The 21945-nt window shown below is 40.7% G+C and overlaps 1 protein-coding gene across 4 annotated transcripts in view; it reads right to left on the bottom strand.

The window, feature by feature from the left end:
* The window catches only part of PHACTR2 (phosphatase and actin regulator 2), a 77655-nt gene that overhangs the window by 23132 nt on the left and 32578 nt on the right, over positions 1-21945 (bottom strand). For 3 of the 4 annotated variants that reach the window (XM_069010553.1, XM_069010556.1, XM_069010555.1), the window contains exons 3-7: positions 19500-19580; positions 16520-16678; positions 6206-6442; positions 1444-1993; positions 28-230 (exon numbers count right to left, since the gene is read on the bottom strand). In XM_069010553.1, the coding sequence (XP_068866654.1) occupies positions 28-230; positions 1444-1993; positions 6206-6442; positions 16520-16678; positions 19500-19580 (1230 nt within the window). The remainder of the gene's footprint in view (positions 1-27; positions 231-1443; positions 1994-6205; positions 6443-16519; positions 16679-19499; positions 19581-21945) is intronic. The other variant, XM_069010554.1, reaches the window with a different exon arrangement.

Here is a 21945-nt window from a genome sequence, read left to right as displayed (position 1 = left end):
CCTGCAGCTTCTGGGCAGAATGCTTACTTTCAGCACTTGCATTTTCATCATCGTCATCGTCGTCGTCATCATCTGTGTACAGGATCGGCCCGTCCGAGTCCGAGTCACTGCCATGGCTCTCTCTGCTACTTTCACTCTCAGAAGGGGCAGCAGCATCAGAAGCCTCCTCCACTAGCTCAGAGAATGCTTGATCTGGGGCCTCCCCTTCTTGGTCTTCTTTGGTAGCCAAGCTTTATTCATGAGCAGATAAGGTGACACATTATTGCAAGCAGACAAAACACAAGTGAGAGGCAGATTGAATAAGCAAGTACAAAAATAAAAGTTCTGTTAATGAATTACTTTCTAAAAAACATACATATGTAAAACATTTATAACATATGCAGATATGTATATATATCTATGTATGTACGTTAGGAAAAAGGATGCAAACAATCTGGAACAATGCACTGTAAAGACTGCATTAAGACAAATCCTAATTGTTTTTTATTTCTTGTGGGGTGGGACTGAGAGAGAAAACAGTTCATAAAGATGAGGGTGAGAGGAGCAAGTTGGAAAGCAGATGGGAGTGCAAAGTTTCCTGGTTCGGAAGCATAACCCTATTTATTGTGAATACAGTTTCACTGCAGCTGAGTTCAAAATGTTCATGCCCATAACTGATGAACATGGGGATCAGCAGCAGATTGCCTTTTGCCTTGGGAAAATCTTTATGTAAAGGAAGGGTAGAGCAGGGGGAGATGCAGCACTGGAATGCAGAGCTGGCAACAGATGTACCAGCAAGAATTTAAAGGAAGGTCTCTAGGCTACTGGCATCTAGACTAAACCCTCTTGGATTTATGTAAAAGATGCTGATTTTTGTGGCAGGGAAGAGAGAAATTAATAAGGCAGTTTCATTTTTCTGCCAGCTATTTTGCTTAAAAAATGTAATTATGACTTTTCTCTTGACCAGTTTTTACAGTACCTGAGATTTAGACAAGTTACTAGGCAGTGAAGGACCAAACACCTACTAATTGGATCCTGAAACCCTCATTTTCAAGTGTTCGAGTAAATTCAGCTACTGAATTGAGAATTTCAGCAGTGAGATATTTAATGACGTCTACAGAAAAAAAGCCAAACCCCTTATAATTCGGCACCATTTCTTGTTTGCCTTAGTGAGAGATAAAGAGTCATCACCTATGGGCTGAACTGCTGACCACAGTGTCAGCCACACAATGAAGTAAGAGATAGGTCATGAGCAATGACCATCTGGGGAAACATGAGGCACTGCAGGTGAAAGGCTCAGAGGCACTGGGAAGGAACAAACTGTGCTGGGCTGCAACACAAACTGCTCCCAGTCAGCAGAAGAAACAGAAGCGATCCCCACGTGCCTACAGTATCCTGTGCAAAGAAATGTGGCTTCCTCGGCTGTGGTGTTACCGCTCCCCCCGGACAGCCAAACTGTCTTACCTTTCCATGTCTTCTCTTCCTGTATCTGGAGCGCTGCTTAGGGCTGCACTGCTCAGACGCTCATCTGTGTCGCGCTCCGTCTGGAGAAGAGGCTTTATGTCGGAACCAGGGCTGCGTGGCCCTGCCACACAGCTGTCTGACACATCTTGGCCACCTGAGGAGCCAGCAGGCTGACTAGCTGCAGCAGGAAAAGGAGGTGGAAGTGGAGGTGGAGGAGGGGCAGCAGTGGGAGGAGGGGGCACAACAAGCTTGCTCGACTGGTCTGCGTCCTCTGTTTCAAAAATTACTATGGAAGGTTGCTCAGGCTTGAGTTTTTCTGCCTTCACTTCCAAACTGTCAGCTGTTGCACCTGAGGGGGAAGAAGCAGCCCCATCTGGTGCTGTTCGTGGGGCTGACTGTTTCCCAGGTTTTTTCTTGCCCCTGGGAGTCCCTGATGTGCCGGATTTGCTGGAAGTCTCCCTAGAGGCTTTGGGATGAGATGATGTGGATGAAGGAGATGGTGATGAAGAAGACTTGGAGACTGGTAGCTTTTTTGCATGAGAGGAACCAGCTAAAACAAGAAAAGAAAAGGCATTTTACAATCTTGCAATTATATGATTTTTGCACTGTATTTTCTGCATGGATTGAGTTGTGTTGGTCTTTTAAAAAAGAAAAAAATACACTTGATACTTCTACAATACTTTGTGTAAATTCTTGAGATGATTAAATGTTGCAGTTCCAATTTCACCTTTGTAGTTGGAGACACAGAAATTATGAATACTTGCCCAAGAACAGCAGAGAGGACCAACCTTACAAATGGGTAAGGGTTTGTTTCAAGCATTCTGCATTGGCCCATTACACCTTGCCTGGACATCATCTAAGAAGTCCACTACTTATTCCAAAATATGTGTAGTGTCCTTGTTAAAAAAAAAAAAAAAAAAGCTTGCTGGCAGAGAAAACTGCCTGACCTTTCCTACTACATGAATTTTTGGTCTGATCACTGTGAAAACCCTGTGATTTTCCTTATGCTTTTCAATGAACATCTGAGCAGTGTTACTGAGTATCAGTCAATTACCTTTCACAATGGTATTGCAATTGGTGTCCTCCTACTTAATGACAAACAGCAACGGGACAGCAAAACAAGGTGTACTTTCAAGTCCAGTTGGGTATGTCCACAAAAGAGAGACAGAAACCACTGCTATCACTCTGCCCTAATGACCTCCAGAAGGGAGGAGGCACTGAAGGCCTCCTGTATGTACTGGAGGTATTCATCTTACCAGTGACCAGCTTGGGCAGTCTTGAAAATGTAGTGAAACAAGGTTTTGACAGTAGCTGTACAAGCTGGCCAAGCTGGCTGTTTAATGCTGTGACACTCACCATGCTGAAGCATATATGTTTAATGCCCAAGTTCACTAGAGATTTCAGCTAGTCTGCATGCACATGTGCATTCCAGCCACATTTCTAATTGCTGGGTTAATGCACCCATCACCTGAGATGGGAGCTTCAAATTTCTCACTCTCATTTAAAAAGCAATAAAAATGACAACCATCTAATGGTTCAGTCCTTTTCATCAAAATGCATCTAACTCAAACACTTCTGATGGAGTAAAAATTCATTAACTTCCAGAGAACAAGTGAAAGCGTTATGAACTTACACAGCAGCCTTCTGGCTAAGCTTACTTTGTAAAACAGTAAGCTGTAATAGAAATCTGCTGAAAAGCCTACTTTACTTATAATCATTTAAATAAAAACACCCTCCCCAGCAGATTAGGAGAGAATTGAAGCGCAGACACTGGCCATAAAAAGTTCACAATATAAAAACAGTTTTCACTGTGAGACTGTTCTCAGTCTCAAAGAAGATGGAAACTAATTCAAAAGACACATTTTACCATTCTCTTCTGTAGCTGAGTGTTATAGTTTATAAACATCTAGAGTGCTGTGAAGCTTCCAGTATATGAAAAAATCTGAAAAAATCCATAGAAATTTCAGGCAAATCACTGCTCCTCTTTGTGCTCCAAGGTGACTGTAGAGGGCACTATCCTGAATCTACTGATACTGCACTAATCTTCCCACATCAGGTACAAATCACTCAATTTACAAGCAAAACAAAATGAAGCAGAAGTTGGTAATTAAAGTAGAAATAGGTGTTAGTTCCCACCTGCATGTTATTTAACAGAAATCTTACTGAGTATGTGGATAGCAGAAAGAAAACGCTCTGATCCATATCAGTACAATCTGGAAATTGTGGCAGTGCAACTGACTACAACCAGCCTGACCCCAGCGCAAACTCTACAATCTGCCCCTTGGTGGTCAGGCACCAATGTTTAACAACATACTGAGGTTAGCGTGAGAACCCATCATCCCTCTGGTTCAGTGATTTGCATATTTAAATTGATTGGTTAATGTTTTCCCCTCCCTGTTTTATGTATAAAGTTGTAAATATTAATTTCCCTTAGTTAACTATGTATTAGTTCTGGGAAGTTCTGACTCCTCGACATCCCATTGGCTGCTTCCCTTATTCCCGCCCATGTGTTATTTCCATTGGTTCCCTCAGCTTCAACCCCACCTCCTTCCCTTTGCCCCATTGGCTGTAACCCTTATCCCCGCCTCAGTATAAAACTCCTAGACCCTTGGTTATTTTCGGCTCTTTGTCCCTAGTCCCTTCACGGACAAGCTTTCACATGGAACCTGTATGAAGAAACCCCTCTCTCCTTCTTCGCCTCCACGCCCTCCAGCTAGCCCAGGAGTAGCTCCCTCGGGTGAGGAGCTCGCTCTCTGCTACCTTTTGAACCAGAGGGTGCAGTCAGACCTCCGGGCTTCTTCAGTGTTCTCCTGGCTGGTGCGCCCTCAGGAGGTCAACAGAACCAGTGACATGCTTACACTTCCGAACTGCAGCAGAATACAAATACATGGCCGCACAATTGTGGCCGGGAAAATGGCAAAACATGTTCGCATTGTAAAAATCCTTACATTATTCTCAGAACCTTTCTGGACCTGCAGTTAGATATAGAAACTTAAAAGATTTCTCCCACTGAAAACGCCCCTAACGTGTCCACACGGGTCAGAAGTGCTATTGCTGTTCTTCTTTTTGACTGCGCTGGCTAACAATTTTCTGTCATGCCTCTGTTTCAGTAGAATACTTGAATTCTGATTAAAAGAAAAAATTAATGGCTGTTGTTTGTTTTTTGGCATACATCCATGCCTACATTTAAGTTCCATTCTCCCAGTTCCACTATTTCAATATGGAAACCTGCTGTGTTGCCCTTAGGAGAGTAATGGCTCAGTTGTTACTCATATTCCTCTCCTCCTTCATGGAACTTGATCACTGGCTGCATCATGTGTTCACTTTCATGGGGATCTGACAAACCTCTTGTACTAATACTGTTCCAAACCAGCTCTACTTAGTTAGTACTGCCCCACTTGGAATGAAAACAACGTATTTTTAATGTTGGAAGAAATTACCAGTAGAATAAGGCATATACATGGATGTATTTTACACCTGTATGGTCTCAAGCACTGCATGACATTTCAGCAAGGCAATAGAAGCAAGTAGAAGACAAATCTGGAACCTGGATGTATTTTAATCTGAAAAGTCAGATACCTGACAGCTTGTTACCAAACACTGCTATAAACATTTCTTTATGTGATGGGTTGTTTTACTTCTGAAAGATCTGCTGTTACAAGGTTACTTCACCCAGGAAGAGCTGAGTTTTCCAGCTGCATGTGAAGCAGCAAATTCTGGATTTTCAAAATGTTTATTCTTGTAGTCGTCTGATGTAGTAGGGACAGTTAATACCAAGTTAATGGATATTTTATGGCAAAGTTATTACTGTAACTCTAGAAGTCTTGCAATGTTTTCAAACAGTCCTCTTCTGTATGCTGCAAACACAAAACTTGCCAAAATGTACAAGCTGTGAAGAGATATACTTGCAGAGAAAATGAGGGACTGGAGGGCTTTCAAAGACAGAGATTGAAAACACAAGGCTTGTATAAATTTGCCAGTACGTATATGGAGCCCATTCATCACAATACTGTTTTGTTCAAATTATATGCGGATGTTTTAATTTTGGTCACTGTCTACACTGCAACCATTCAAACTCATGATCAGTATCTTAGGAGCATCCCCCTATAATCTTTAATCTTGCATCATTGCTGAATTTTGGTCTAATAGTGTGGTGATAAACACATGTGCTATATGCCTGATGATTGATATTTTCCTTTTCCAGTATGCACTTGAAGTCACAGCACCTGAGGGAAGCCTGATCATTTCTAATGGCTGTAAATATATTTTTTTTCAGCTAAGCCAACTGCTGTTCAACAGTCTTTTAAGATGTCTTCATGATTTTATTCTTAACATCTTTGTGGTCTTGTACTATTGTCAAATTGGAATGGTTGATATTTTCAGTAGAAAGTTACAGCAATACCTAAGTACTTTTCCTTAGGGGCAACTCGTGCTTGGTTTCAGAAGTCACCTTCTTTCCTGCTGATTCTTGAGCACTTCTCTGGGTCATTTTGTTGCCAGCTTTCACACTTGAACTGGGAATTCAATGGTGTCTCTGATGAGCTTGGTGTACACAGGTTAATTAAACAGTGAGGGGGTCTGTGTGTTGTTTGGGGGGTTTGTGGCCAGCAGAACCAGAACTCAGCAGGAATCTCTCTACAAACACCCGTGGCATGCTCTCCAGTACCACTGCTATGCACCAAGGCACGAGTTACCATAGGACCAAGCCAAGCACCCCATGCACATGCACCCACTGCAACTGCACTGCATGGGCAGTACTCACCAGCTTCTCGATTTGCACTGGCACCTGTTGGCTTGGGCGGCGGGAGAGGAGGCTGCTTAGCAGGAGCCTTTCCCTTTTTTTTAGCATGAGGTGCTTCAGTACTCTTATGGCTGGTGGTGGTGGTGGAAGCAGCAATGGCATTTTTTGGTGGTAGCGGAGCTTTTTTAGGTTTAGGCTTAGGCTTAGGTAGTGGTGGAGCATGGGATGTCGGTATTTCTGGGCAGTGATCAGTGCTCTCTACGGATAAGAAAGTGAACAGAAGCCAACTGACACAGACATACACCACGTAAATTCAACAGCAAGCCTCACAACAGTGACTACTGCTGCTTGAGCTCTTGGGAATCAGGAGAGACTTCACCTTCTGCCTCTTAATGAAGAACTACCTCAGAAGAAAATTACTGTTCATCTCAATCAAGACCTTCTCATGGAAAATATTTACCTGAAAGTTCTCTCAGACACATCTATTCTAGACCTCCAAGGACCAGCCTTTACATTCAGTATCCCAAACTAGAGCGCTGGCTTCAAACTAAACAAGGGAATGCTATTTACTTCTCTAACAAATCTTTTCAACCCTACCCATCCCAAGATCAACAGGCTATAAAACTCAGATTCATGTGAACCTGAATGTGAACAGGGCCATTCTCTCAGCCACAGGCTTGAACATGCCTACACAGTGGAAATTTTCCAGATTTTCCCCTGAAACAGCCAATTCTTCTGACCTGCACATTGCTTGTTCTCAGCAGCTTTATTTCGGGTAACTTCCTCAGGGTATTTCTACTCTTCGGAAACAAATGAAGTTAAATAAGATAGGATATCATTTGGCATGGAAATGCTCTCCTCTCCTGCAGTTTCTTTGGGTACTGTTACACAACTGCACTTTCAAGAGTCAAGAGTTCATTAGTCAGCAGGAATTTGGTTTTTATCTACATTGTGCTGTGCAATAGGAATGGCTCTGCAGAGTGAAAGAGGCAGCACTGAGGACCCAATATCCACAATCTGCATCTCAGGAGACTTGACTTTGGACTGTCTTCAGGCTAGTTCTGTAGCTTGCATGACTAGTGGTGGAGGGAGTACAAGTTCCTGAGTGCATCTTTCGTCTTAGTTTCATCCAGAAGAAACCTGGCTTTTTTGTAACCTGCAAACCAATGAAGGGTGAGTGGGGATGACCAGGAAATTAATTTCAGAAGTGCATGCCTAATGCCAGCTGTAATGTTAATGTAGGTGAGCCATTTACAGTTGACATACAATTTTGCAACATAATCACTATGGCTGTAAAACTTGGTGTTCCCAGGTGGGAAGAGCTAAAGCTTTCAGATGGGAAGAGCTAAGGTTCCCAGAAGGGAATCTTCATCTGTTTAATTAAAACAGTTCTGTGCCCATTTGGTCTCAAGATAGCCTTCCCAAACCTTTCTGAAAAAGGATGTTATAGAAGCAAGAGCATTCCATCAGAATCATATAGGCTTTGTTTGGAAGTTACTAAAAACTACGACTGGGGAAGAAAGAAGACAAACAAGTACTGCAAAGACTTTTAACAGTCTCTTCTATCACTCAAGGGAAAACCACTGCATTTCTTGCAGTATGTTCCTATTAGAGCCTCACTCTTAACACACATTAAATGGATGTTCTCATCTCTCTTCTTTACCATGTAAAAGATTCCCAAGAGATAAGCAACACATTTTAATTTTAAGATTAGTAGATGAAAAACAAATAGCATGTTAGACAACAAAGACATTCTTCCTCTCAGAAACAAAGCCTTTCCAACTTCTAGCTTAAGGCTTGTTAACATGAACCTAATGCATCACCTGCAGTTATTAAAAGCAACATGCACACGTCTCTTCATGAACTGAAGGAATTAACATTAACTGTCCAGTGTCTTCCTCCTTTATTTCCAGCCTATGATAGACTAATATGCTTCTGGTAAAGCTTTGGAAGAACCATGTGATAGAAACCTTTTACAGCTTTCAAACAGATTCTTTTGAGCACAGATTCTTGTACCATCTCTTTGTTTTCCATAGAAAGATTTCAAATGGAGAAAGAAACATGCTTATTTGTTACATTTTGATCTCCTCTTTTACAGCAAAAGTGTCTCCTTGTGAAATTCTACCTACCTTCATTCAAAGTTGAAATGCTGATATAATTCTGAAAAAGCAGGACATTTTAAAATTTGAAGTCCATTAATAATAAATATGGCAAGAGAAGATATGATTTTGAATTTTGAAGATCCTGAAGGACATGATGATCAGAAATAATTATAAGTGTTAACAATTCTTTGCTATACGTTTTAATTAAGGATCCATAATGCTAAAATTTTATTTACTAATAAGAAAGAATTTAAAACTTTTTTACTTATACACTATTACGGTGTTTTGTTTCAAGTCAGTAGTAGAGAAAATGTTAAAAACAGAATGATAACCTAGAAAAAGTAATACACCATTCACCATATTCTAAAGTAATAACAGTCAATCTACATTAAACCATATAACTGATTAAACAATGTATATCAGAATTCATCTTCTGAATCAGGAAAAAAGTTACAAAATAAAACAAAATATAAGGCTAAAGCTATATTTATTTGCAAATAAACACATCCTAGTGACAACCAACTGATAGTTTTTGATTTTTCTTTAGACAAATACCTAAAAACTATAAAAGAAAACCAAAACTGGAGCAATTCATTTACGTCAAAGTTCTTGCTTGCAAACTTCAATTGTGATTAAAACTGGCAATTCATATAGCATTTATTTTAACAGAAATGCCTTGCCATCACTGGGATACTATCTTTGTCTAAGATAGCTCTTTTCATACTGTTATGTACCTCATTCCAAAGACTGGCAAAGACTGGCAGACTCCTTCTGCACAGCTGCATCTTACCTGCTCAGATAGTTACACTTCTCATCCAGTCTTGACTGCCCCTTGATTATACACATGCCCTTTTCTTGGCCTTTACCAGTGAACCTTCTTTTTACTCACAGCCAGGAGGAAACCTGTGGTGAAGATCATTGCCTTTGACCATATCATTCCTCCTGGCATCTTACTGGCTTTGTTGCTTTTACCTTTGTTAGCTTCAGTTTTTTATGTCACTGTCGGTCTGATTTTGCCCATAGTATGATTTTCTCAATTACTTGAGATAGAGATTTCCAGTTCCCGCCTGACCAGTCCATTGTATCAGCTTTTGACAGTGACAAGCCAAGTTTGAAGCAGATGATTTTCATTGCTTTTCCTCTGTTGACCCTCAGGCTTTGTGAACATTCACTGACTGTCCTCCCTCAAACTCCCCTCTGCTCTGATGCCAAAGCTGACAATATTTAGGCTGCCAGTATTGTGCTTTTTATCTTGGTCTGATGTCCTCTTGTTTTCCAGTGTCTAATCATAGTGTCCTTTCTTTTACTGCAAGTCCATTGGAAAAATTTTGTGTTTCTCTGCATCTGTGTAAGATGCTATAATAAACGTCTGGTATATATAATAACACTGTAGTAATACAAATAACTAATATCTGCAACAGTGGCTTGATCCTGAACAGTGACAGGGATGGTCTGATGTCTGTAAATGGCTACAGATACAATTATGTTGTAATTGCACCTCCCTAACATGATTCTCCTTGAATATTGACCCTTGGTCTTCATGCCTGCTCACTCTTTTGCCAAAACAAGGAGGCATCTGAATCGGTTCAGACCCATCTATTTGTTCAAACCAATCCCCCAGGTACCTCCATACCAGATGCAACACATTTTTATTGCTGTTGTTTTTCTTGATTTAGACATCTGTTCATCAAGAACTGACCTTTGAACAAAAGGTCTCCAAAACACATCAGATTTCTTTTATCCACTGCTGCCTTGATGGAAATACCTGCCGTAAAGGCAGCTTGCCTATAAATTACTTCTTTAACAGGAAAGCAAATGTTAATATCTCATTAAGCATTTGGATCAATAATATGTTTATGTTTAGAATAAATTTTCCAAAGGCCAGGTTTTCAAGAAAGCTCACTTTCAAACAGATTTTCTTGTTTCCAGAAATTGTGATTGGGGCCAGACTCTTAACAAAGCTCTGTTCTCATGTAAACACCTAAGTGGTGGCCAGGGTTACAAAGTACTCAGTATACACCAGCTCTTGTGGGGACTCATCAAGTCTGAAAGACCTTCTGAGAGGCACCAGTGTGCCACATGCACTAGAAAATCAGATTACTTATTTTGCAAACTAAAAGTGGGACCTTTTGCAAATTCTGGACCAAATGGACCTATGAAAGTCCTGGGCATACTTTCAGAAGCTAGGTTGTGAAATACAAGAATTTTTTCTTTACTTCTGTGAACTTCTAAGGAACAGAAGGCCAGAGCTTTTCTACCCAAGGATTTTGTCATACAGCACTGGTATTTTTGTTTGTACAGCTCAAGCAGTGTCCTGAAGCTACCTCACAGAAAAGCAGCAACACTGCAGCACAAGTGTATGATATCCATCAACTGCACAGCACCCTCCTCCCACAAGATGAACACAACACATTGCAGAAACACTATGCAAAATGAAAGCTGGAAGTAACGTGTGTTTGTCGTCTTTTGCAGGATGACTCCCTTCACAATCAAACAAACTCTGTAAGAGTTTTTCAGATCAGGAGTTTCTTTTCCAGGCTATGCAGACAGCTTTTTTTGATTAATCAAAATCCAGGAAGCTGTCAGTCGGGAACATGGGACACAGGACAAGACAAGGTGTCTTTTGTCACTGTTTTGGACTCATTGATTGTGCTGATGCAGGTGGTCAACTCAGACAAATCCTTTCATAAACTTCAGATTTAACCAGCTCCATTTTTTGTTCCTGCTATTGCTAGTACATTCTGTTTAAGAAAAGACCCATTCTAATTGTTAGAAAGCTTCCTTTAATTTCCACTCTAACTGTATTTCAAGCCACTGTTTATTCCTTTCTACTTGTGCCAGCATTGTCCTTTAGCCATGCTCTCTCCTGGCTGTTTACCAACTTGCAACATTCATCAAATGCACTCAGGCTCTCTTGGGCTCTGTTTTGCTAGATTGAACCAGGACAGCTGTCTCACAATGCTGTTCGCAGCTCTCTCTGCAGTTTTGAATTCATCCTTCTTGAAGATGGATAAGCAGATCTGCACATCTGCAGACTTCTAGATCTTACTGACTCTGCAATTTCAACAGCACCCTATGCAAGAGGCTTTAGAGACAGTGTAGAAAACAGGAGAGGGGAGAAAGGGACAGGTGTAACATCTCACCTAAAGCAACCACATTCAGGTATTTTGCACTAGTTTCAAGATTAAAAAGGTAAAAAAACCACCTGACTATCATTTGACATTTTTAGAACTGCCCAATCTTTATGTAAGAAGTAAGCTGCTAAAAAAAAAGAGAGAATGCCTAAGACATATTCACTGTCAGCTGATCTATGAGTATTTTGGAAGGTGGAAGGCATGCAGGTTTCTACATTCTCTTCTACTTTCTGTAAAGATATGCTCAAATAATTGAATAGTTAGTTCATTAAAACAATGTACACAATCCTAATTCTGGAGCCACATTAGGATATCGTTCCTATAAAAGAAAAAACCAAACCAAACAAACCAGCTTTACAGGTCAGGAGCTTTCTTCAGGCACTCAGTTGTTGTGGGTGAAAGCCCGTGCCTCTCACATTGCCCTACCAGCATGAGCCAGCCCTGCTGACTTAGTGGACAGGCTCTGGCCAAATGCAGCTTTATCTAGAGTAGCTTTCCTTTTAAGAAGACTTGGATTCAGCCTCATTTACATAGTTCAGGTGATGAATTGAAGATATACTATTCTTAGAAGAACTGGTTTTAGCCAGCAAATAACTCAGCTGGAGTGAGAGATTCTTAGGGAGTCAGGCAAAAAAGCCCACAGCCTTTTATGTATGCTGCTCATATCAATGATCTACAGAGCTCAGGAGTGTAGGAAGCCAGCTAGGCACACAAGAGGGATGGAAGTCTGCCTCGTTTCTCACAGTGACTGGTTTCCAGGTTTAACCTTCTGAGACAAAGTAGGCTCTTGTCTGAGACCCTGGGAGATGAGGGTTACTTCCTTATATTCAAACAGGTTTTGTTCTGCTTTGGGGAAATAAAGAGAAGATCTCTGAGAAAAGGAACCTAAAATATTAGACTTTGAAGAACATTCCTTGGAAGACAAACTAAAGCACAAGAGAGCAATGATGCATAAGACCAGAGTTTGTGCCTCCAACCTTCTTTTCTTTGGTTACCCATAAGAGAAAGAAAAGATTAAATTTAATGGCAGATTTAAGGAGAGCAGATAAAATATAGAGGAAAGAACCTGTAAACCCAACATACTAAGACCTGGAACCTTTGCCAACTCTCATATGAAAGTTAGCCTCTTCGGGGGAAAAAAATATGCACACGTAGCCCAATAATTCATTTGGAAACAGAATTAAAAACTGTTTCCTTCATTCATGTTTACTTCAGACATGAGGAAACCTGAGAGGATCAATCTATAAATAGCCCAGGAACATTCCAGAAGCTTATGCCCCATATCACCCAAAGCACCTGTAACAGAGCTCTGGCTTTCTGCAATGCAGTTATTTATCAAAGCAGCACCTAACACACCTGACTGATGGTATGCAAAACAGAACTTACTGTTTTTTTCCAGGCAGCCTCTTGCTGATGGTTACTGAACCTTTCACTTCTTCAAGCCCAAGCTAACTATGAAATATGGAACCATCTGCCAGAGTCATTAAAAGATTTAGCTTGCTTTGACAAAAATGAGTAAGAATGAAGTTTACAAACTGAACTCAGATACAAATAAGGGGTTCTCTCATAAATCTGTGTTCCAGAGACATCTTGGGAGGGTTGAATGGAGAAAAACATCTCTGACACAGTACCTGGAGGCTTTACAATGTGCAGCATGCATACTGCATCACCATGCTATGTCCTGATACCTAGGGAGGCAAACAGCGACACTTTTGACACCTATTCTACTGATGTGGCTTTTCGTCTTGTCCACCACTGCATAGGGGGCAGGAGGCAGAGAGACTCTTTGGATCCCCTTTGCGATGCTCATACCCCACCTGGAACCTGGAGCTCTGGGCACTGCTGGGGATACTGCAGACCAGTGCCATGGCTCAGGAGCCCAGGCACAGCAGTAGAATTCAGTCTGCTGCCCAGATGACCAGGATGTTGCTGCCTGTCTACTTGCTGCTCTGTATCCCTTGCAAGGCTCACAGATAAAATAGCTATAGTTTAGCTCTTTATTTTCTGCAAAAGTTGCTAGTGATTTTCCTTAGTCAAAACAAAAGAATTCAGAAGTCAACCTAGTACAAACACTACATGAATAAATGATCTCAGAAAAAGATTTATCTGATTTCTCAGCAGCAAGGCTTTATCCATCAATTACCTGCTTTATGTAAAACTGTCACTCGTTTCTTATCATCCTGCCATATAGGAGAAATTATCTTTTAAACACCCTGCTTGTATGACTGTCACCATTACTACAAATAGTAAAAGTTATACTATTAAATTGCCAGAGAATTTTTCACCAAATACAAAAGGCACCTGTGAGCTGACAGGCAGCAGATGGGAACACAGCTTAGGGAACTGCCTGGCACCAAGGGCAACAGCTTTCAGGGGTTGTCTTCTTCACTTGCTTCTGCTTTACTCATTTTTATATGTATGGCTGAGCCTATTGCTTGCCCTGTTGATACTCTATTTCCATAGTTCATGGTGAAAAACTTTTTTCCTTTAACTTCTTTTAACTCTTAAAATATTTCACATTCTACAACCTGTTGCTGCTAGCTCTTCCCATATTATCACAATGTGCCTGTATCACCTGTTCTTTTTAAGCTTCCGGCTCCAGTAGTCATCATATTTATATGAGAAGGCCATTTTCAAGACCCAGTTGAACAAGAGGGCAAATAAAGACCACCATCATTTCATAAGAGCATTTTAAAATAACCTCATAACTTTCACAGGGCTGAGATGCATTTTTTGGAAAACTTTGATTCAGCGGGAGTTGAAACTGTAGCACACCATGCTACTGAGCAGCAGGAATGAATCCTGTCTTTGGGTCTTACAAACATGGAAAGTGTATGTATCTTCCTTCAAGATTTACAACTAAGAGTTCATGACTTTAGAAGCCTCACATTAGCCTCACTAAAGATGAACTCCTTGCAGCCATTTCTCCTGATTGTCAGCTAGTATTCAGTCCACCTATCTCAGTTCTCATGATGGAGGGTTGTGATCTGAAGCACCAGCACGTTTTATGGTCTTAGCAGGAGACAGTGAGCTAAGTATTCCTGCTTCAGCTCTGATTTTGATGCTCTGTGAGCATTAGCAAACCTCCACTCTGCAGCTGTTGATTCCTCGCTCTGCCAGTGGGTGCAAACATACTGTATCTGCCATAAATAAATCACCCAGGATTAATCTCTCAGGTGAGATGCATCTGTGGGATGCTGTGGGCCTTACTCTTCCACTGAGTTCAGCAGGCTGGCTCACTTTCTTGCTTAGTGTGCCATAAATAAAGAATAACTGAAGTGCATTCACAATGACTATGTGGTGGCTGGTAGTGGGTTTACACAGTGTAACACTGCTTCTGATGCGTGAAATTGATCCTTAACACCTTTTGTGCAGAGAATATTATCTGCCATAAATCTATCTCATTCTGTTTCAGGGGACTCAAGATGCTTACTCACAGAAGAACTTCATGTTTAGATGCAAGAGGAAAGTATATTTAAGGGGTTTGCATCTTCGGAATGCTCATATTGGGATTCCATGAAGCCTAGAATACCAGTTTTGCTCATTTTTTGTTTTCCTTCTCCTTCCTCCATATATTCTTAATTTTATGAGAGGGATTGGAGTGACAGCTACACTTTCTTTTGTACTGAGTCTACTCCTGTACAGCAATCATTTTTAATTTCTCCCTATAAGGTCAAAACAATATATAGGGAGTGCAGAGTCTAATAAGATGTTTGAAATAGATATTGAACCTTCCTGCTTCACTGGAGTTCTACATTCTGCAAAGTCAGCTAGAGGAGATTTCAAAATGGTTAGAAATGTGTATTTCTAAAATAAACTGTACCTTAGGAAAACTTCCAAGTCCTGACAGTTCTGAAACACTGTATTTAGTGATGCACAAAATAGTAAGTGGTCTGATCTAACCCCAAAGTTAAACTGAACCATTTTAAAGGAGTTTTCCATGGCTTTTATAATTCTTTTCCCCAGACCCAATACACATCTGGTTCTAGTTGGCACCAAAAGATAGATGTATTTAAATGTCATGACAAAGGCTAATCTTGTATTTCTGCCTTGTTGGGAGACCAGAAATCTCAGAAGATTCTCCTTGGACGTCTATCCACTTTTTACATAGTCAAGTGATTTACGTAGCTCAGAGAAGAATTCAAGTTTTTGTGTTAGCTGAACTGACCCTCTCAACCTCCAGAGGCTCATTCATCACTAGGTAGAGTTTAATAAAAGACATTGGAAAGGCTGTTCAGTCCTGCCTCCATGGCTTCAGCCAGCCATGAAGGTCTTGATCCTTTGTATCTTTGCTCTTTCGGGTAGGAAAATCCAGTAAATGAAATAGTATTTCAGAATACTTTTAGGCAGGGAAAAGAAGTAGTGCATTATTCAAGATGGTAGAGAAAGAAAATAAAATTGCTCCAAATCCTGTGATTCCACACTAATCTTTACATTTCCTTTATGAGCCAAACTCAGGTAGATCTGAGTAAAGGTAACAAAATTAAGATGGGCCCTGGGACTGCTAAATATTTACCAATATGTACTACAATTTGTCTATAGAAAACCCTTTAGTTATAAAGTGCATTTTCCATAAATGGCGTAGTTTCTGTTTGCAGTAGTGACACAGCCTCTTGAATGTTCCTGAAGAGCTGGACTGCAAGTGTTTAAGATTCCATGAAAACCAATTGGAATGAGTTGTTGAAGTTACTTTCAAAATGATAGATGGCTTTCAAGCAACTTAAACACTTTTGAACATTCAACCCACGAGCCACTTCTACAATGATATTGCAGGGTGATGCATATGCGCTTAATATGTTCTTTTGTAAGAGGAAAGCCTGACACCAGAACTTGCCCATGGCTACAAGGAAAGGCTCACAGTGAATTTAGAAATTGAACCTCCCTGCACGCATTGTTGTGCTCAGACCATGCTTCTCTTTATGACCTTACCATATGCACAAGAAAAGGCATGCCTACCATGATGGAATACTGGTGTTTCACAAGTCTCAGCAGGTTCTGCTGGCATCCCTGTGGCAGAACAGCATGTATAGGTGCTAGTGGAAGAACACGTTAATATTTAAAGTAGGCAAAAAAAATCCATGAAGAATACGTTCATTTACCTTTCTGATCTTCCTTTTTTCCTTCTGATGCTGATGCTTTTTCTGATAAAGTGCCGTTATTTCCACTGGCTTTTACCACATTTTCTTCCTGTATCGTTTCTTCACCAATGGCTACGGTGTGTCCATTTGAAGTTTCAAAATTTACTGTTACATTGCCATCTGAAATGAAAATTAAAAAGTTATTGCCTAGTTTAACTACTTACTTAGTACCTACTTACAACATACAGCATCCCTCTGCTTTCAAGCTTCTGTGGAAGAAAAGCAGAAAGACTTACTAAACTGTGAAACATCAGGCTGCAGATCTGCTCTGGAAAGTAATTCTGTAAAGAAACTCTGTAGGGTTTCATATTCTTTGGGTGGACACCTCCGCAGTAGCGGGCTTGGAAGTTCATGTTGGTTTCCTTCTTCATGTCTGTTAATGAGCATCCTGTTCTCTTATCCCTGCATCTGGGTTTACACAGCAAAGAAATGTGTACATGGACCACAACAAAGCTGTAACATGTTCCAGTGTGTCCCAAAAATGAACAAGGAAGGGGCAGAGTTGCAGGAGTAGTATGGTGCACTCCCAGTACATAAATCAGCCAAGAATTCTGACAGAAGTTCTCAGAATATATGTGCCCATTTACTAAATAAAAATGTCACAAAGACATCATCCAGTCTTACGAATCAAGATGAAGTCTTCCTGTATTGCATATCATACCATTATTAAATTCTGCAAGTAAAATTCTTTCTCAGCTCTGATGATACTTTACTCACTTAGCCAGACTAGCTCAGCTTGAGAGTTTTTTTGATCCTGAAAAAAAACTTCTCTCTCTTCTCTATTTGTCTCTATATTCCTGAAAAGTGCCACTCTTGCTGCCTTACAGCTCTCTCTGTTCCATGCACTTTACAGGTGCTGCTGATTTTCTTCCCTGGTAATTTCTTTCTGCAGGATTCTTTTGCTGTCAATCCAAAATATAAGCCAATCTACATGGCATCTCTTTTAATTTCTCCCGTTGATTCTTTACTAACTGTGGCAATTCTCTTCTTGCTGTGTGTTATTAGACCCGGATGTTTGGCACTTCCCTGGTTTCAATTATGCAGCCTCTGTCCTACCACCTTGGGGGCTCCCACTAAGGTGACTGTTTCATTATTTTCCACACAATAACATCAACTTGATTTGTAAAAAATTCGTTCTGCCTTCCTAACCTTGTCTAATTTGCTACAGCTGACACTTGCACTTACCTTACTGCAACATTCAGTTTCTTCAGCTTCTCTTCCAGGAGTCCTTAAATTGACTTTGTCCTCTCCGCCTCCACATGTGACACTGCCACCTCTTATTCATGTCTTGCTTCTGCAAACACCTCCTGCCTCCAAGTGGCACTTACCACTTTTCACTTCATTCTTCTTCACTCCATGTGAAACACCATCACTTCTTCACATTTCTTACCTCTCACATTTCAAGACTCCATGTAATTTCCTCTTTTAGCTTTCATCTCCATAGCCATTCCTTCTAACTACCTTCACACTCCTAAACTCTTTCCTACCTCTCCATTTTTAGCACCTTCAAACCAACCCCATATTCTTTCAAAATGTCCTTAAAAATTATAATTTTCATCAAACATGAAGCAAAATATGATGGAGATAACTCAGACCAGACTGATATGGAAGGAAGAAGAGAAAATTGTTCACGTTTATATCCTTTTCTCACTTTCCTCAATCCCTGTAAGGAATCTAAAGTCCCATTCCCTTTTAAGGATGGAAGAGAGGATCAAGGACACTGATGAACAAAGTATTCACACTTTTATCACAAATGATAATATTTATGTTCAGACTGTAACCAACCTGAGAAGTTAACACTTTTCATTAACTGTCCCAGCTGTAAATGCAATTTACAACCTTCGAAGGACAAGGTCACGCAGGTCCCCAGTAAAACACATGGCAAAACCCACAACAAATTCACAGATGGGCAAACTGAGGTATGGAGAGTTTACATGTCTTGTTTTAAGACAATGACAGTGGCAGAGACAAGTGCAGAAGCCAGCTATGCTGAAAGTCATAGTCTGATAATTAGCCAAACTCTGTACAGACAAGTGACGTCACAAATCAACAAACAAGCCCTTTACTTCTAAGTATCTATGTGTATGATACAAACCAAACACAATGATACTTCCTGATTCTTCAGATCACATAGAAAACCACAATTTATAGGAGAAAATTATTTTTGGAAAACATGGAGTTCTTAGACTCCTTGATAAAATGACCAATGGTTTGATTTTAAGCTACAGAAAATTATTTTGCCCACATGACTTTTACTTGATCTAGATTTATAGAAGATAAAGAATATTAGAGAGAATACCACTAGAAACATAACTGGATGTAGCGTAGAGGTATTAACCTTGGCTTACTGAGGCTTTTCAAAATGCAAATTCTGACTAATGCCAGTTACTAAACCTTAGAGCATTTTGAAACAAGTGATTTCTTCCCTACAGCTTTATGCTGGTGCCATTTGTGATTGTAGCCTATGTGATAGCAGTGGGATCCATATGATCCCAGCATTGGTACTTTTTGATACCTGAAATGGATTATGTTGATTTTTCTGGGTTCCAATTCTGGGTTCCCTAATTTTTCAGCCAAAATTTCTCATTTTATACTCTAGCAGACATTTAGACAGCAGACCTTGACTCAAAAATAGATTCATCACTAATTCAAAAAAATTCTGGCAAACAGTTAAGTAGGAGCCACAGTCATCACATTATTTACAGGGAGCATTAAAATACTTCAGGATATGACCAGAAGTCATCTGAGGCACCTATGACAGAAGCAGTTACAGACCACAAATCTCTTGACTCATCTTCATTTGTAAGCTGGCCCAAATTACCTCTCACACTTCTCAGATTGTCTCCTCATACCTATTTATACTACATGAAAACAATGCCACAGTGGCTTTATCATACATGTCTAGTACTTAGTAGCTAAATTCTAGTTAATGTGTTATCACCTTGCTCAGGCATTTCCTTCAGCACTCCCCTTCTTATCAGCTCCTCTCTGCTTTGTCTTGTCGAAATCTTCCTTTCCAACACTAAAGAAAAAGCACAGTTAAGAATAGATTTATTCTCATACCGCTGATGCTTGCAAAAAAAATGTAGAGAACGATTTTTTATTTTGTAGAAAGTGAAATCTTTTTTACTCTGATTCTGCAGGAGAAGTCGTCTGGGTTTTCATGCACAGTCTCTGAAAATATTCTCCTGCAACTTCAGGCACAGAAGGTGGGGACTCATATGACCCAATATGCTGAGCAAGTCTCCTTGAGGCTTCTTTTATGGCCAATGGAAAAAGGTACTTTCAGGGTGAAATTGAATTCATCCTAGCACAGGAATTTAACATGTAAAAATACCTCTTTCCCACTAACTAAACTGACTAGCTCAGCTGGAGATACCTCCATCTGATTTGTTGAGGTTTTGAGCAGGGAGAGACAAATCCTGCTCATAGCAAGCAACTCACGGAGTAGCCTTTGGGATGTGCAAACTGTTTAAAGGAAAAAAAACCACCACCAACAAAAACAACCTTTGACAGAAGCCAGAATGTTGTGTTCTAAAAGGAAGTAACATCCTCATCGATCGATGCTGGTTGGCTTTCATGGAAAATAATGCACCCTCCTGGTTTAGGTTAAAAAAAAAAGCAGCATACACAAAACCCCCAAGACTGTGACACAAAGCATTCTAATTATTATGTTTATTTCCCATGGGAAAAATGCTGAATAACTTATAGGGAAAAGCATTTACAGATGCCAAAACAGAATAGCTCCACACTGCACCCCATCCCCAAACCAATGCAGTGATATGGGAGATTATTGTAATGATCTACGGGACCATGGTGCATAATGTCCACAAAATGTGGGCATCACTTGTAAAATTCCATCTCCCCTGTTAGGAAAAGGTAGTCTCCCATCCTGATTCTGTTTACATATGGACATCAAAATCCATGTAATGTTTGGACCTCAAGCTGAGGGCATGCGGTGAAGCTTCAGCTGTGCTGGACTTCGTCCTCTTAATGCTTTGGGATAGGGCTATTTGTCTCATCAACTAATTCAAACACTCTCTAGGGTCAGTCTAATTGCTGTATGCAGATTGATAATACCTCTTGCAGTGTTTAATCTCACTTGTGCCTGCCCAGTTGGAGTGACTCAGCCATAGAGTGAAGTGACAGGCTCCTATGAAGGCACAGAGAGAGGCAGTTTGGCTCTTCTGAGAAAGCTGCGCCCTTCATGCGTAGCAAAACACCTTTCCCAGCAGCAGGTAGTCTCCATCAGGGAAGGGAATGGTTGAACAGAATGAAAGAATTTGGGTTTCAGCTGAAAGGGACCTTAAACTGCCTCATTCCAACCCCTCTGCCATGGGTAGGGACACTGTCCACTCACCCAAGTTTCTTAAAGAACCATCCAATCTGGTCTTGAATGCCTACAGGGATGGGGCATCCACAAAAACTCTGGGCCACGTGTTCAGTCCCTCACCACCCTCAAAGAATTTCTTCCTAACATCTAATCTAAACCTGCCCTCTTCCAGTTTAAAGCCACTTTCCCTTGTTCTGTCATTACACGCTCTTGTAAAAAGTCCATCCGATTCTGTACTTCTCAGATTTACAGTCCCAGGTTTGTTTCTCACACTGCAAAGTGCAGGGACTCAGCAACTGCTCAACATAGCATGCATTTCCCCATCAAAATAGCACCAACTCCTGGCAGAACAGCTGGAGGCAGTAAACATTTTGACCAGTCCAGTTTAAGTTACTCATGCCTGTGAGATCAAGAGTTCAGAAATGCAAACACTACTGGCTCAAAAACATGTAAGCTGGCATTAGGTCTGTGTCTATATACTCAGATACTTTGTGGGATCTGTTCATTAAAGGTCAAACCTCTGCAGGATTCAAATCATATTTGACAACATAAAGGAACCCATGAGTGTGGCTGCAGACTCTCAACATCAGCCAGCCTCCTTGGGGAGAGTGTGGTAGCCTGAACTCTGATCAAGTTAGACTGCCTTGGGTTCCAAACCTAATTACTCACAAGCTCTTCCAGTTTCTCCCCTGTATTTTTTAAAGTATGTGCCCTGCAACTGTGTCACACATTGGCACAGGGAGCGCGCCCTAGGCTTGCAAAGAGTTTTTAATGTAGGGGAACACTCAGTCCCGCAAAGACTATTTTAAAAGAGATGGGGGGTCATGAAGACAGAGGACTACGTGGGCAGGCATGGATGGAGTGTCTTGGTCTTTCTAGAAAGCAGGTACGTTCGTAAGCAGGGTGAAATCTCCTTTTACACAGCCCTGAAGGATGAACACCTTACGCACACACTTTATACTTGTTTTGTTGCTGGCAACATAAATATTATTTTTTACTATTTTGGCATTACAAATATTATTTAATTCCCACTCTTTTCTCTCTGCTTCCTTTT

The sequence above is a fragment of the Aphelocoma coerulescens genome, chromosome 3, assembly GCF_041296385.1.
Source record: "Aphelocoma coerulescens isolate FSJ_1873_10779 chromosome 3, UR_Acoe_1.0, whole genome shotgun sequence".
Lineage (NCBI taxonomy): Eukaryota > Metazoa > Chordata > Aves > Passeriformes > Corvidae > Aphelocoma > Aphelocoma coerulescens.
Note: the sequence above shows the minus strand (reverse complement) of the source record. Positions and strands in the feature narration are given on the sequence as shown.